The 14,041-nt window shown below is 43.3% G+C and overlaps 1 protein-coding gene across 1 annotated transcript in view; it reads left to right on the top strand.

Annotated features, from left to right (window-relative positions):
• Window positions 1–14,041, top strand: part of ddx59 (DEAD (Asp-Glu-Ala-Asp) box polypeptide 59) — a 28,230-nt gene that overhangs the window by 5,896 nt on the left and 8,293 nt on the right. The window contains exons 3-5 of the mRNA XM_072271789.1: window positions 562–741; window positions 9,938–10,027; window positions 12,804–13,055. Coding sequence (XP_072127890.1) covers window positions 562–741; window positions 9,938–10,027; window positions 12,804–13,055 — 522 coding nt within the window. The remainder of the gene's footprint in view (window positions 1–561; window positions 742–9,937; window positions 10,028–12,803; window positions 13,056–14,041) is intronic.

Genomic DNA, 14,041 nt, shown 5'->3' with positions numbered 1-14,041 from the left:
GTACTCCTCCAGCCTGAAATGTGGCAGTCAGGTCAAGGCCCTATAACTGAGTGGAGAGTGTATATAGCCAGTACAAAGAGGAGGAGGGGGGTATGAGACGAGGACTATGGTAAGATTATTGGTTGACCGTGGAGGGGTGAATGATGACAGACAGATGGAGCCTGGTTGAAGAGAGGGAGAAGTGGATTTGCAAGAGAGAGGCTGATGGGTGATAATGGAAGCAGATAAAGAAAGGAACTTCCAATGCAGTCAAGGGAATGTAGGGGGAACCGTTAATGCAAGAAATTCTGCAGATGCTGAACGTCAAAAGCAATGTACACAAAATGCAGGTCAGGCAGCATCCGTGGAAATGAAAAAGCAGTCGGCATTTTGGGCCAAGACCCTGCTTCAGGACAGCTGCTGGAGGGTGATGCAAGGACACAAAGGCACTGGTGCTGGGATCTGATACGTGGCGGGGGGGGGGGTGCAGGGTGAAATAGCAGACCAGACTGGAGGACTGAGTAGTCTACAGTCTACTTCTGTTCCTCGTTTGTAAATGAGAATTATTTTCCTTCATTTCAGAAGGAAAATTCTCTGCAGCAGCCTGTGGGGTTGATATTGACTCCAACACGTGAGCTTGCCATTCAGATTGAGCGTCAGGCCAAGGAGCTGATGATGGGTCTCCCCAACATGAGGACAGCTCTGCTGGTTGGGGGGATGCCCCTCCCACCTCAGCTCCATCGGCTTCAACAAAACATTAAGGTAAGGTCTGGAGCAATGTGTGCCTTTCTACACCTTGCCCTTTGATATTCACCTTCAGGGATTTCTTTTTAATCTTTATTGAATTCCTTTCAGTTTAAACCTTTGTTTTCTGTCACCTGATATTACGAAACACCATCACGCTCTCATGGCCAATCATCTTGGAAGAACATGAATAATGATTACGAGGTGTTATTTAACCACTTTAGGCCAATCCTCACGGATTTCACACACATACAGTTTCCAGTTGTAGCTGTCAGATCAGGAATATAGGCTGATGTTATCTTCATCTTTTTCCCCTGTAAACTGCATCTTTTGCTGAGAACTGCCACTGCTCAGATTGGTTCTATCATCTGGGTGTAAGGGTCAGTTATGCTCTGGCTTTTTCACCAGTGACATGCAAGCCATAGCACTGGAACTGAGCATCAGGCTTTGAGAAACATGCTTTAATGTCACTATTGATGGCCCAATGCCGGCTACACAACATTACACAGGGTTTCCATGGCTGAAACTATGCCTAAGTTCAGACAATGATCCTCACCGAAGGGTTTCCCTTCTAAGCTGTACAAAAAATGAAGGGGTTATCTTTTGAGTTAAGGAGATTACTGAATGTTCCCAGAATTCCCAATGCCACTAACCGGTGATTCCACTGCCAGCATCCTCCACCACCAATCTATGCACCTATGTCACACCTTTGTTGCGGCAAAACCATCCCACGGTGCTTCTTTGGAGCATTACCTGGTACAATTCCAAGCAAAAAGCTGCAGATGTCTATAAATCTATAACGATGACAGGAAATGCTGAAAATATTTAGCAGGTCAGGCAGCATTATAGAGGGAGAGACAGGTAGCCTTAAAATGTTCTTTTGGAAAAAGGGTCAACACTGAAGTACTTTATGGACAATTAATGGAAAGTTTTGTCCAATTTGGAAGGTTTTAAGTTGCTACCGTGAGGAGGAGAGGAAGGCAGAGAGGTCATGGGAGGGGATTCAGGTGTTCAGACAGCTGAAGGTGGAACCCAGTGGTGGAGTGATTGAAGTCAGGAATACAGTAAATCGGAAGAGCTGCCTGAGGGGATGGAAGGACTCTGCTCTGGTACTCTGCCAATTTTCGGTCATCCTGCACCACCTCTCCAATGCAGCCAGACCTCATTCAGAGAATTATCCCTGATCTTCAGCACTTCATCTGGGAGTACCAAGACTTGGGAGCCCTTTTCTGGATGCCCAGACATTGCCCCTGTGTCTGTGGAACCATTCATATTGAAAGCCACTTATTTTGGGGTTATGTTTGGAATGGTAGAGTGGAATGATGGAGGAAACGCCTTTGGAAATGCTTGGGACTGATAACCCTGTCTCTCCCACTGCTCACTACTTTTGCTGTTTACCACTCAGAGCCATGTTCCAGGAATTTTAACTAAGATTATTTGTCCCCAGCCAACCTGTACAACAGCCAGCCTTTTATTTTCACCACCACTTCACCTCTCCCTTCCACTGTCTTATTTCATAGACTGCTTATTCAGCATCCCTTCGGCGGGAGATCCAGGTAATAGTTTGGGGTGATCACTCCTAACAGTAGGGTGATAGTGTTGGAGTCAATATAACATGTTGGGAGCTCCTAGGTTCTGAAAATGTGAGCTGGGATTTATTTTATGTAGAGCCGCAGTGAGGAATGGGCCTTTCCCACCCTTCTGGCTGCATTGCCAGCAACCCACCAATATAACTTTAGCCTAATCATGGGACAATTTATAATGACCAATCTGGTAAGTTTTTGGACTGTGGGAGGAAACCCATACATTCCACAGGGAGGATGTTCAAACTCCTTACAGAGGACGCTGGGATTGAACTCTGAACTCTGACACCCCAAGCTGTAATAGCATTGTGCTGAACTGCTACACCACCATGGTGTGCTAGTAGAGGTTCCAGAAGCAGCAAGAAGCAAGCTCTTGCAAGTACAATGGATTCTGGTTCAATGGGATATATTGGAACCGGTACAGTTTGGCCCAATTAACCACCTGCCCCAATTAGCAGAAGTTTCATGGAAATAGTTTAAAAGGTGTTTAAAAAAGAAAGACAAACTATCATTTAACCGAGTAGCAATTTATATACTTAAATGAAATACAGAACAAATTAGAACACTACCTTTGCTACTACAGTACTATAGAACTGTGTATTAGTTCCTAATAGTTATCGACAGAGGAATTCATCCATTGTATCCTATCTTGTTCTTTCGATTGACTGCAAATGAACAGCTGCCCAATGCAGATAATGGACTGCTTTCATAAAATGCTTCGATGATTGCATCCTCCAAATCTTTATTTTCATTGTAGCATTCAAGCTACCTTCAAGTTCTTCATGGTTCATAACTGCTAAAGTAGTGAAATAGTTTCATTTTTACTCCCGGCTGTTTCTGGCTTCTCCAAACCTTAATGCTTGAAACCGCAGTTTCAGATTGGCAAGTATGACGTTGTGGCCATCTCTGAAACTTGGCTAAAGGATAGTTGCCGTTGGGAGCTGAACGTCCAAGGATATTCGGCGTATCGGAAAGATAGGTTAGTAGGCAGAGGGGGTGGTGTGGCCCTGTGTATAAGAAATAATATTAGATCATTAGAAGGGGATGACATAGGATCGGAAGGTGTAAAGTCTGTATGGGTTGAGTTAAGAAGTGGCAAGGGAAAAAGGACCCTAATGGCAGTTGTATACAGGCCTCCAAACGGCAGCCGGAATGTGGATTACAAATTACAGCAGGAAATAGAAAACACATGTCAGAAGGGCAATGTCATGATAATCGTTGGGGATTTTAACACGAAAGTGGATTGGGAAAACCAGGCCAGTACTGGACCTCGAGAGAGAATTTGTAGAATGTCTAAGGGATGGCTTTTTAGAAAGCTTGTTGCTGAGCCCACTAGGGGATCAGCTGTGCTGGATTGGATGTTGTGCAATGAACCGGAGGTGATAAGAGAGCTTAAGGTTAAGGAACCTTTGGGGAACAGTGATCACAATACGATCGAGTTCACTTTGAAATTTGAGAAGGAGAAACTAAATTCCAATGTGTCGGCATTTCAGTGGAATAAAGGAAATTAGAATGGCATGAGAGGCGAACTGGCCAAGGTTGACAGGAAAGGGACACTAGCAGGAAGGACAGCAGAGCAACAATGGCTGGAGTTTCTGCGAAAAATGAGGGAAGTGCAAGACATATGTGTTCCAAATAGGAAGAAATGTTCAAATGGAAGAAGGACACTACCGTGGCAGACAAGTGAAATCAGAGCCAAAGTAAAAGCAAAAGAGAGGGCATACAAGGAAGCCAAAACTAGTGGGAAGATAGAGGATTGGGAGCTCTAAAAAACTTTCAGAATGAAACTAAGAAGGTCATTAGGAAGGAAAAGATGAATTATGAAAGGAAGTTGGCGACTAATATCAAAGAAGAAAGAAGATACTAAAAACTTTTTAAAGGGTAAAAGAGAGTTGCAGGTAGATAGAAGACCAATAGAAAATGACGCTGGAGATATTGTAATGAGAGACGCAGAGGAACTAAATGCGTATTTTGCATCAGTCTTCACAGTGGAAGACATCTGCAGCATACTGGACGTTCAAGAGTGTCAGGGAAGTGAAGTATGTGCAGTGAAAATTACAATTGAGAAGGTGCTCAGGAAGCTTAATGGTCTGAGGGTGGATAAGTCTCCTGGACCTGATGGAATGCACCCTCGGGTTCTGAAGGAAGTAGCTGGGGAGATTGCGGAGGCATTAACAATGATCTTTCAAGAATCGATAGATTCTGGCATTGTACTGAATGACTGGAAAATTACAAATGTTACTCCGCTATTTAAGATAGGTGGGAGGCAACAGAAAGGAAATTATAGACCTGTTAGCCTGACGTCAGTGGTTGGGAAGTTGTTGGAATCGATTGTTAGGGATGAAATTATAGAGTACCTGGAGGCACATGACAAGACAAGACAGGCCAAAGCCAGCATGGTTTCCTGAAAGGAAAATCCTGCCTGACTAACCTACTGCAATTTTTTTGAGGAAATTACAAACAGAGTAGACAAAGGAGATGCAGTAGATGTGGTGTACTTGGATTTCCAGAAGGCCTTTGACAAGGTGCCACACATGAGGCTGCTTAGCAAGATAAGAGCCCTTGGAATTACAGGGGAGTTACAAGCACGGGTGGAGCATTGGCTGATCGGCAGAAAATGGAGTTGGAATAAAGGGAATCTATTCTGGCTGGCTGCCGGTTACCAGTGGAGTTCCACAGGGGTCGGTGTTGGGACTGCTGCATTTTACAATGTATGTCAATGATTTGGACTGTGGGATTAATGGATTTGTGGCTAAATTTCCCGATGATACAAAGATAGGTGGAGGAGCGGTTGGTGTTGAGGAAACAGAGAGACTTAGATAGTTTAGGGGAATGGGCAAAGAAATAGCAAATGAAATACAATGTTGGAAAGTGTATGGTCATGCACTTTGGTGGAAGAAATAAACAGGCAGACTATTTATTTAGATGGGGAGAGAATTCAAAATGCAGAGATGCAAAGGGACTTGGAAGTTCTTGTACAAGATACTCTAAAGGTTATCCTCCAGGTTGAGTCGGTGGTGAAGAAGGTGAATGCAATGTTGGCATTCATTTCTAGAGGTATGGAATATAAGAGCAGGGATGTGATGTTGAGGCTCTATAAGGCACTCGTGAGACCACACTTGGAGTATTGTGAGCAGTTTTGGGCTCCTTATTTTAGAAAGGATGTACTGACTTTGGAGAGGGTTCAGAGAAGATTCACGAGAATGATTCCAGGAATAAAAGGGTTACCATGTGAGGAACGTCTGGCAACTCCTGGGGTGTGTTCCCTGAAGTTCAGGAGAATGAGGGGGGATCTCACAGAAACATTCCGAATGTTAAAAGGCCTGAACAGATTAGATATGGCAAAGTTATTTCACATGGTAGGGGAGTCTAGGACAAGGGGGCATGACTTCAGGATTGAAGGACGTCCATTTAGAACAGAGATGTGGAGAAATTACTTTAGTCAGAGGGTGATAAATCTGTGGAATTTGTTGCCATGAGCAGCTGTGGAGACCAAGTCATTGGGTGCATTTAAGACAGAGATAGATAGGTTCTTGATTAGCCCGGGCATCAAAGGATATGGGAAGAAGGCAGGGGGAGTGGGGATGACTGGAAGAATTGGATCAGCCCATGATTGAATGGCGGAGCAGACTTGGTGGCCCGAATGGCCTATTTCTGCTCGTATATCTTATGGTCTTAAATCCGTTCTGAATTGTCTTTGTTTATTTCTCACCAACTATCTTTGACAAAAATCACTGCTTTTTGAACACAAACACATGCAACTGACGCTGTTTAAAAAGTGTAGTGTCTAATGGCCACACAACTGTGCACTACTAACACTAGTTAGAAACTGTTTGGCAACAGTCTCCTATCCCAATTAAGTGACATGGTGCCCCAAATAAACATAGGGAGTCCTAGCTATTTTCTCAATTAGTTTTTGTTCTTTAGGAGTTGTGCCAAATAAGCAGTTGCCCTGATTACCCGATGGCCCAGTTAACTGGAATCCACTGTATTTGCAAAGAAAAGTCACCCTATGTATATTAATGTATTATTCTTGAAGCATTATCAGCTGAATGTAGTTGAGCCCCGTAGCATTCCTATCAAAGATCAAGTGCATAAGGAAGTGAGAGAATACGTCATCTCAGAAAGTATGGGGAAAGGTTGTAAAAGGTGGTGTCCTATGATAGTGCCGAAAATGTTCCTTAACTCGGTCCTCAAAGGGAATTAATTTTTGGGGTGTGTTTTCACTATTAGGATTATTGCCCCTGGTTTCTTTGACATAGTGTTGCTGTGATTTCTTTCCAAATTGCGGACAGCAGAGTGGTATGCTTCAGTAAGTTTATGGCCCATCTAAAATGTAGTAGAGAACCACTACATTGCTGTGGGTTTGGAGCCAGATCCTACCTAACATGCAAAATACAGCAGGTTTCTGGAGGGAACCAGTTGAGATTTAATGCTGATCTGAGAGTTTCATGGATATTAATATCAGACAGCCTGTTTTTGTAATTTACTGACTATTTTTAAACTGGGTCAGGTTAGAAGTTTGCAGAAGAAGCTTGGTGTTACAACCAGAGTAATTACATTAAAAGATAAGGATTAGCTTTATTTGTCACGTACATTGAAATGCAGTGAAATGCATTGCTTGTGTCGGGGATGTGCTGGGGCAGCTTGCAAGTAGCTCCACGCTTCCAGCACCAACATAGCATGCCCGCAACTTACTAACCCTAACCTCTGTCTTTGGAATGTGGGAGAAACTGGACCATCTGGAGGAAACCCATGAGGTCATGGGGATAATGTACAACTTCCTTACAGACAGTACAGTGGTGGAAATTGAACCCCAAGCTTACAATTGGTGTACTGTAAAATGTTGTACTAATCACTACACTACCGTACTGCCCCAAAGGAAATTAAGCTAAACCTTTATAAGTTACTAATATGACCACGGGTGGAGTATTCTGCCACAGCACTTTCAGCGGACTGGCAATCTAGAGGAGGGTGCAGAAGAAATTTTCTAGAATGATAATGGAATGAATGACATTCTATGAAAGAATTGGTGAAGGTTGAAAGGCTTAATGTAGGTGACTAAACAGAAACAAAAATGGTAAATGGGAGGAAACTGTTTCTAGTGACAGAATGATCAGAATCGGGTTTAATATCACCAGCATATGTCATGAAATTTGTTGTTATGTGGCAGCAGTACATTGCAATACATAAATAAAAACTGAATTATAGTGAATGAGTAAGGTAATGTTAATGGGTTGAATGTCCATTCAGAAATCTGATGGCAGATGGGAAGAAGCTATTCTTGAATCATTGAGTGTGTGTCTTCAGGCTTCTGTACCTCCTCCCCGATGGTAGCAATGAGAAGAGGGCATGTCCTGGGTGATGGGGGTCATCATAAATTCCAGATGAATTATGTTAATATTTTCTGCTTTGCAAGTTATTATATCAGGAGTGAACCATTCAAAAGGGGAGTGAAAGGGTACATAAAAGTAATTTCCAAAAGTAAATTGTAATAAGAAAGTGGGGCTAATCAGATTATTCTTTCAAAGATCCATCATCCTTCATTGGTACATTGGGCAGAATGACCTCCTATGCTGCGATAGTCTGTGATTCTATAAAGTATTCAAACACACTAACATAACTTAGATGATTAGTCCAGGAAGTTTTCTGGTGGGCTGCCAGAGACTAGTAGTATACCACAGGGGTCGATGTTGGGTTCGCTACTTTTCATGTTGTATGCTAATTATATGAATGACAGAACTTATGGCTTTGTGGCCAAATTTGTAGACAATAGAAATATTGATGGAGGGCCAAGCAGTACGGAGAAAGCACTGAGTCTGCAGAAAGTCTTGGACAGATTAAGAGAATAAAACCAGAGAGCACAGCTTCATACTAGAAGGAAGTTCTTTTACAACAGAATACACAGAATTTCTTTACCTAGAGGGTGGTGAATCTGTGAAGTTCATTGCCACAGACTGCTCTGGAGGCCATGTCAATGAGTATATATTTAAACCGGAGATTAATGGGTGATTGATTAATAAAGACATGAAAGGTTGCAGGGAGAAGGGGTTTGTGAGGAAAACAAATCAGCCATGAGCAAATGGAGTAGCTTTGCTGGGCTGATGGCTGAATAGCCTAATTCTGCTCCAATGTGTTCTGCTTGAACGTAGTCACAACACTAATGTATTCCAGATTAGTTTCCCTAATCATGATACTAATATGAACTTGATTACCAGACTACCATACCATAATGGCATCCTAAATCCAGATACATTCTGTACACTTCAGCTGTCAGATGAAGATTTATGAATATAATGGTTTAAGGTGCCTGCCATGTGGTCTGACTTTCTGTTCAAAACACTTCCATGTGGTAGATCCTGGGTATAACAAATGGCACCTTCACAATCTCAACACATTGCAAACCGTTCACAGCTAACAGCCTTCTGTACCTAATAAAGTGGCCACTCAGTAAATGTATGTAGTCATCAGATGCTGTAGCCCATCCACTTCAAGGTTCAATGTGTTGTGCGTTCAGAGATGTTCTTCTGCACACCACTGTTGTAACACATGGTTATCCACGGTCAAAATCACCAAAATCATTTGAGTCACATTTCTTCCCCATTCTTATGTTTGGCCTGAACAACAACTGAACCTCTTGACCATGTTTTTGTGCAATGAGTTGCAGCCACATGATCTGCTGATTAGATATTTGTATTAATGAGCAGATGTACACTCAGTGGCCACTTTATTAGGCACGTCAACGAAGGCAGTTGAGAGAAATTGGTCAGGGTTTTGTGCTCCAATTTTGGAGTAAGACTTTATCCTCCCATTACAAAGCTGTGTTAATGTTCACCCAACCACTCATGACTGGCACTTAGCTCTCCAATTTTTAGGTTGTGCGGCTCTGCCCATGACCTAGTCTTCCGGCTTTGTGTTGCTGCTACTCAGCTGCTGTCTCCATTTTAGCAGCTGGGGAAGATTTTCCTCAGTAACAGTCTGTTCTAATGCTGAGCTGGGCCTGCTGGCTATATGTGGGCTCTTGCAAGGGCATTTGGAAGTGGGACAAAGAAAGGCAGTAGCTAACACTAGATTCTTTAAAATAGGACACTGCCTTTGGTGTTTTCCAGTCTAAAACATAGTAAGCATCACATCACTGAATACTGTGTAATATTTTTCTCTGCTATTTCAAAATTATTGTGGAGAATCAAGGGAACACAGGACTTCCCTTCCAAACAGATATCTGTGGCTGATTTCCATCAGCCTCCTCTTCGTGTTCTCCATGGGCAGTTCGTCAATCTCTTCTCACCAGTGGAAGCTTCTCTGCCTGCCTTCTGCACCTTGACGTATCCTATCCCCTCCCTGAGGGACTATCAATCCTTCCCTTTCTGGCCATCTTGCTAACTTCAGTCTAAACCACCTCCCCTGCCTTTCATTCACCCTGACTTAATCCACACTGTGTACTTTGTCTAATGGTCTGATATCCATAATGGTTGCTTCCCTTCAAGCTCTCTTTACTCCTTTTCCATCTTTTCCCCTCCAGACTGCCCATTCGGTCCATCTCAATCCACTCCACCCATTCTAGGAGTGTCTCTCCTCTGACTGCCCTCTCTGCGGGATGTTAAATTTTAATTGGTAGGTCTGTTCTGCAGGTTATTATTGCCACCCCTGGCCGACTACTGGAAATACTGAAGCAGGAAGCCATCAGCCTGTGTGGACTGCAGATTGTGGTGGTTGATGAGGTAGGTCTTCTCAGGTCACCACTCTTCAGGGAAAAGTCCTAGCCTATCTAGTCTCTCCATATAAAAGTGTTCTCCTTTTTGAGACATTTTGGGATTCAGTACCCTTGAGGCTGGATCAAACCAGCTTAGCTGATTGCCTCTTACCCAACTCTTTCAAGCTGAAATGAGTTGGACTGCTCTCATTCCACGCTAAGCAGTATTGGCCACAAGGTGATAATCTTGAATTGCTACCTACTATTGTTCTGGGCTTGGGATAGTTTTCCTAAGAATTTATGCTGAGGGAAGTAATATAGCCCATCAAGTCTTCCTCTGCTGTTGGTTAAGATTTTACTGGACATCTGAATCACTTTCTTGCCCAGTACAAATCTTTGATTCCCCTCAGCACCACATGTCTTTCATAGTCATAGTCATACTTTATTGATCCCAGGGAAAATTGGTTTTCGTTGCAGTTGCACCATAAATAATAAATAGTAATAAAACCATAAATAGTTAAATAGCAATATGGAAATTATGCCAGGAAATAAGTCCAGGACCAGCCTATTGGCTCAGGGTGTCTGACCCTCCAAGGCAGGAGTTGTAAAGTTTGATGGCCACAGGCAGGAATGACTTCCTATGACGTTCTGTGTTGCATCTCGGTGGAATGTGTCTCTGGCGGAATGTACTCCTGTGCCTACCCAGTACATTATGTAGTGGATGGGAGACATTGTCCAAGATGGCATGCAACTTGGACTGCATCTTCTCTTCAGACACCACCGTCAGAGAATCCAGTTCCATCTCCACAACATCACTGGCCTTACGAATGAGTTTGTTGATTCTGTTGGTGTCTGCTACCCTCAGCCTGCTGCCCCAGCACACAACAGCAAACATGATAACACTGGCCACCACAGGCTCGTAGAACATCCTCAGCATCGTCCGGCAGATGTTAAAGGACCTGAGACCTTTTGATCTAAATATACTTGGTGAATGAGAATTCACTGCCCTCTGCAGCAAAAGGTCCTTAAACTGGAGTAAAGAGATTCACCTTGGTTTCAGGCCAAATTGGCAAGCCACTTATTCCAAGACATCCCCCTTCAGCTGTAGATACTCTAGCCAGACTAAACAGCTTCTTGGCACCTCTCATCATATTGTTTTACTGTGTTATTGGAATACTTTGACTCTGCTGGATATGTCCTGTAATTGTTTGATGAAATGGCGCTGAAGATGCTTTACTCCCTACCTCACCTGCCCAAGCAGCGATTAGGGAACAGCACAGAAAACAGGCTCTTCAGATTGTCCATAACCCTTATCTATACTAACCAACTTTTCTAACTGAGCTGGATCTATTTGACTGTGTTGGCCCATATTCCTGTCTTGCCTATCTATGTACCTGTCCAAAAGTCTTTTAAGTGTTGTAATTGTACCCACCTCTACCACTCCCATCCGGCAACTTGTTCCATATACCCATCAGCCTCTGTGTGAGGGGAAATCTCGCCCCTCAGATCCCCTTTAAATCTTTGCCCTCTCACTTTAAACCTATACCTAGTTTTGGACTCCCTTACCATGGGGAAAAGACCATTCATCTTATTAATACCCTCATGATTTTATAAACCTCTGCCTCCTATGCTCAGGGAAAAATCCTAGCCTATCTAGTCTCTCTTTATTACTCAAACCATCCACTCCAGGTAACATTCTCATTTATTTTTTGTACCCTTTCCAATTTAATGGCATCCTTTCTGTAGCAGGGTGACCAGAACTGTACATAGTATTCTAATAGTCTCCTATCAGTCAATACCTACCCACTGATAGGCATTGATTTATAGGAGACCATTGTGGGAACAATGTGCGGGAGTAACAACATGAGAGCAGGTTTCTCAACACAACCAATGCACACCTGATTTATTTTCCATGCAAAGAGATAATACTAATCACACTTGCCTTCCTTTTTTCCTAACCTTTATCCACCCCTCCCCATACATCCAGTGTAGTCTCTAATTATAGCATTGTTCTAATTAACTAATCCTGCCAGTGAAAGACCCCATAGCCCTTGTTAAAGATGCTCCTGCTCTGTGTTGGATATCATGCATTTCTTCTTCTTGGGCTGTCCTTTGTGATCAAGGATGATTTGTTCTCACTTTTGGTTTTATGGATTCTGAAGTGGCTTACCATCCAAGAGAACCACAACCTTGTTGTGGTTTGGAGGCTGACGTGCCTCAAAGATTCAGAGAGCTGTTGGCTGGAGACGGGGCTTTATGCTTTGGCTCTTGGTAGAGTCACACATGGCAACAGGGCAAAGGGTAGAGCCAGACTAAGAGTGGTCCACTGGTCTCTAGGTTCAGGGATTCAGCTCAGGACTAACAACCCTGATTGATCAGAAAAAAGTTGTTATGGAAACAGCAATGAAGAATCTTTCTCTGTGATCAACGGTATGGACATACAGAAATAGAGGACCTTCATTACTGCCCTAAATGCCAACAGCATAATGGGCAGTAAGTAAGTTAGCCACTTAGATCCCCAACAGTGGTCACTGTAAGAAAGTATCACCTGTTCGTCACATGCACCCCAGTTTGAAAATATATTGTCATTTTTCATCATCACTAGGTCTAAGTCTTGTAAACTTTCCCCTCTCCTGTTGTACTATGAGGATGGATCCACTGATGGATCGTGGTAGTTATAGAAGGCAACCCACTGTAACTTTTGGGAAACTGAAGACTGGTCTTGCCAGTCCTGAAAAGAACAATTAATGTGTATGCTGCACAGTTGCTGGCAATAAAACATAAGTGCATGATCTTTTGTTGAGGTGGATACGATGTTGAAGATGGGTTTCCAGCAACAGGTGTTGGATATCTTGGAGCAAACGCCCGAGGAGCATCAAACAATTCTTGTCTCTGCCACCATCCCAGCAGGCATCCAGCAGCTTGCCAGCCATTTCCTGCAGGATCCCATCAGGATTACAGTTGGAGAAATGAACCAGCCTTGTTCTAATGTCCGTCAGATCATCCTGTGGGTGGAGGAGCCTTCTAAGAAGAAAAAGCTATTTGAGATTCTGAATGTAAGTAGACTTGGAATTTTTTTGTTTGAATTAAAAATAGGAAGTCTCCATTCCGGCCCTACATGTGGGTAAGGAACTATTGGGGAAGTGCTGCGTTCCATTCACATGTAAAGTTTGGTGAGAAATTTGGGGTGTGGAACTGAGCCAAGTTTGGTCTTCAATTTGTGAGGAATTAGCCAGTCTCAGCTAGCAGACACGAGGAATTCTGCAGATGCTGGAAATTCAAGCAACACAAGAGTCTCGGCCCGAAACGTCAACTGTACCTCTTCCTAGAGATGCTGCCTGGCCTGTTGCATTCACCAGGAACTTTGATGTGTGTCAGCTAGCAGAGGCAGTTTATAGTTATACTTTGTCATCAACAGGATTCCCTATTGTGAAGAAAGGGGAGAGTGGGGATGAGTGCTTGTCCAGGCTTGCCCAGCTGCTATGTGGTATCCGGGGTGCAATGGCACAGCAGACAGCTGTAGCTCCTCAGCTCCAGCAAAGCCAGCTGTATTCTACCCTCTGAAGCTGTGATGTGGAGTTCGCATGTTCATCCTGTGACTATATAAGTTCTCCCTCCCCAACAGCCCAGCCCTGTGTGCTCTAGTTTCCTACCACATGCCAAAGATTAGATTAGATTAGATTATGAGGACACTCAGTCCTTGTTTATTGTCATTTAGAAATGCATGCATTAAGAAATGACAAGTATCATATCACAGAAATACAAGACAGACCAAGCTAAAACTGACAAAAGCCACATAATTATAACATATAGTTACAACAGTGCAAAGCAATACCGTAATTTGATAAAGAGCAGACCATGGGCACGGTAAAAAAAAAAGTCTCAAAGTCCAGATAGCCCCAACATCTCACGCAGACAGTAGAAGGGAGAAACTCTCCCTGGCATGAGCCTCCAGCGCTGCAAACTTGCTGATGCAGCACCATTGGAAGCACCCGACCACAGCCGACTCTGAGTCCGTCTGAAAACTTAGAGCCAACGACCA

The sequence above is a fragment of the Mobula birostris genome, chromosome 11 (genome assembly GCF_030028105.1).
Source record: "Mobula birostris isolate sMobBir1 chromosome 11, sMobBir1.hap1, whole genome shotgun sequence".
Classification (NCBI taxonomy): Eukaryota; Metazoa; Chordata; class Chondrichthyes; order Myliobatiformes; family Myliobatidae; genus Mobula; species Mobula birostris.
The sequence above is the reverse complement of the archived record's forward strand: the minus strand, read 5'-3'. Positions and strand labels throughout refer to the sequence as shown.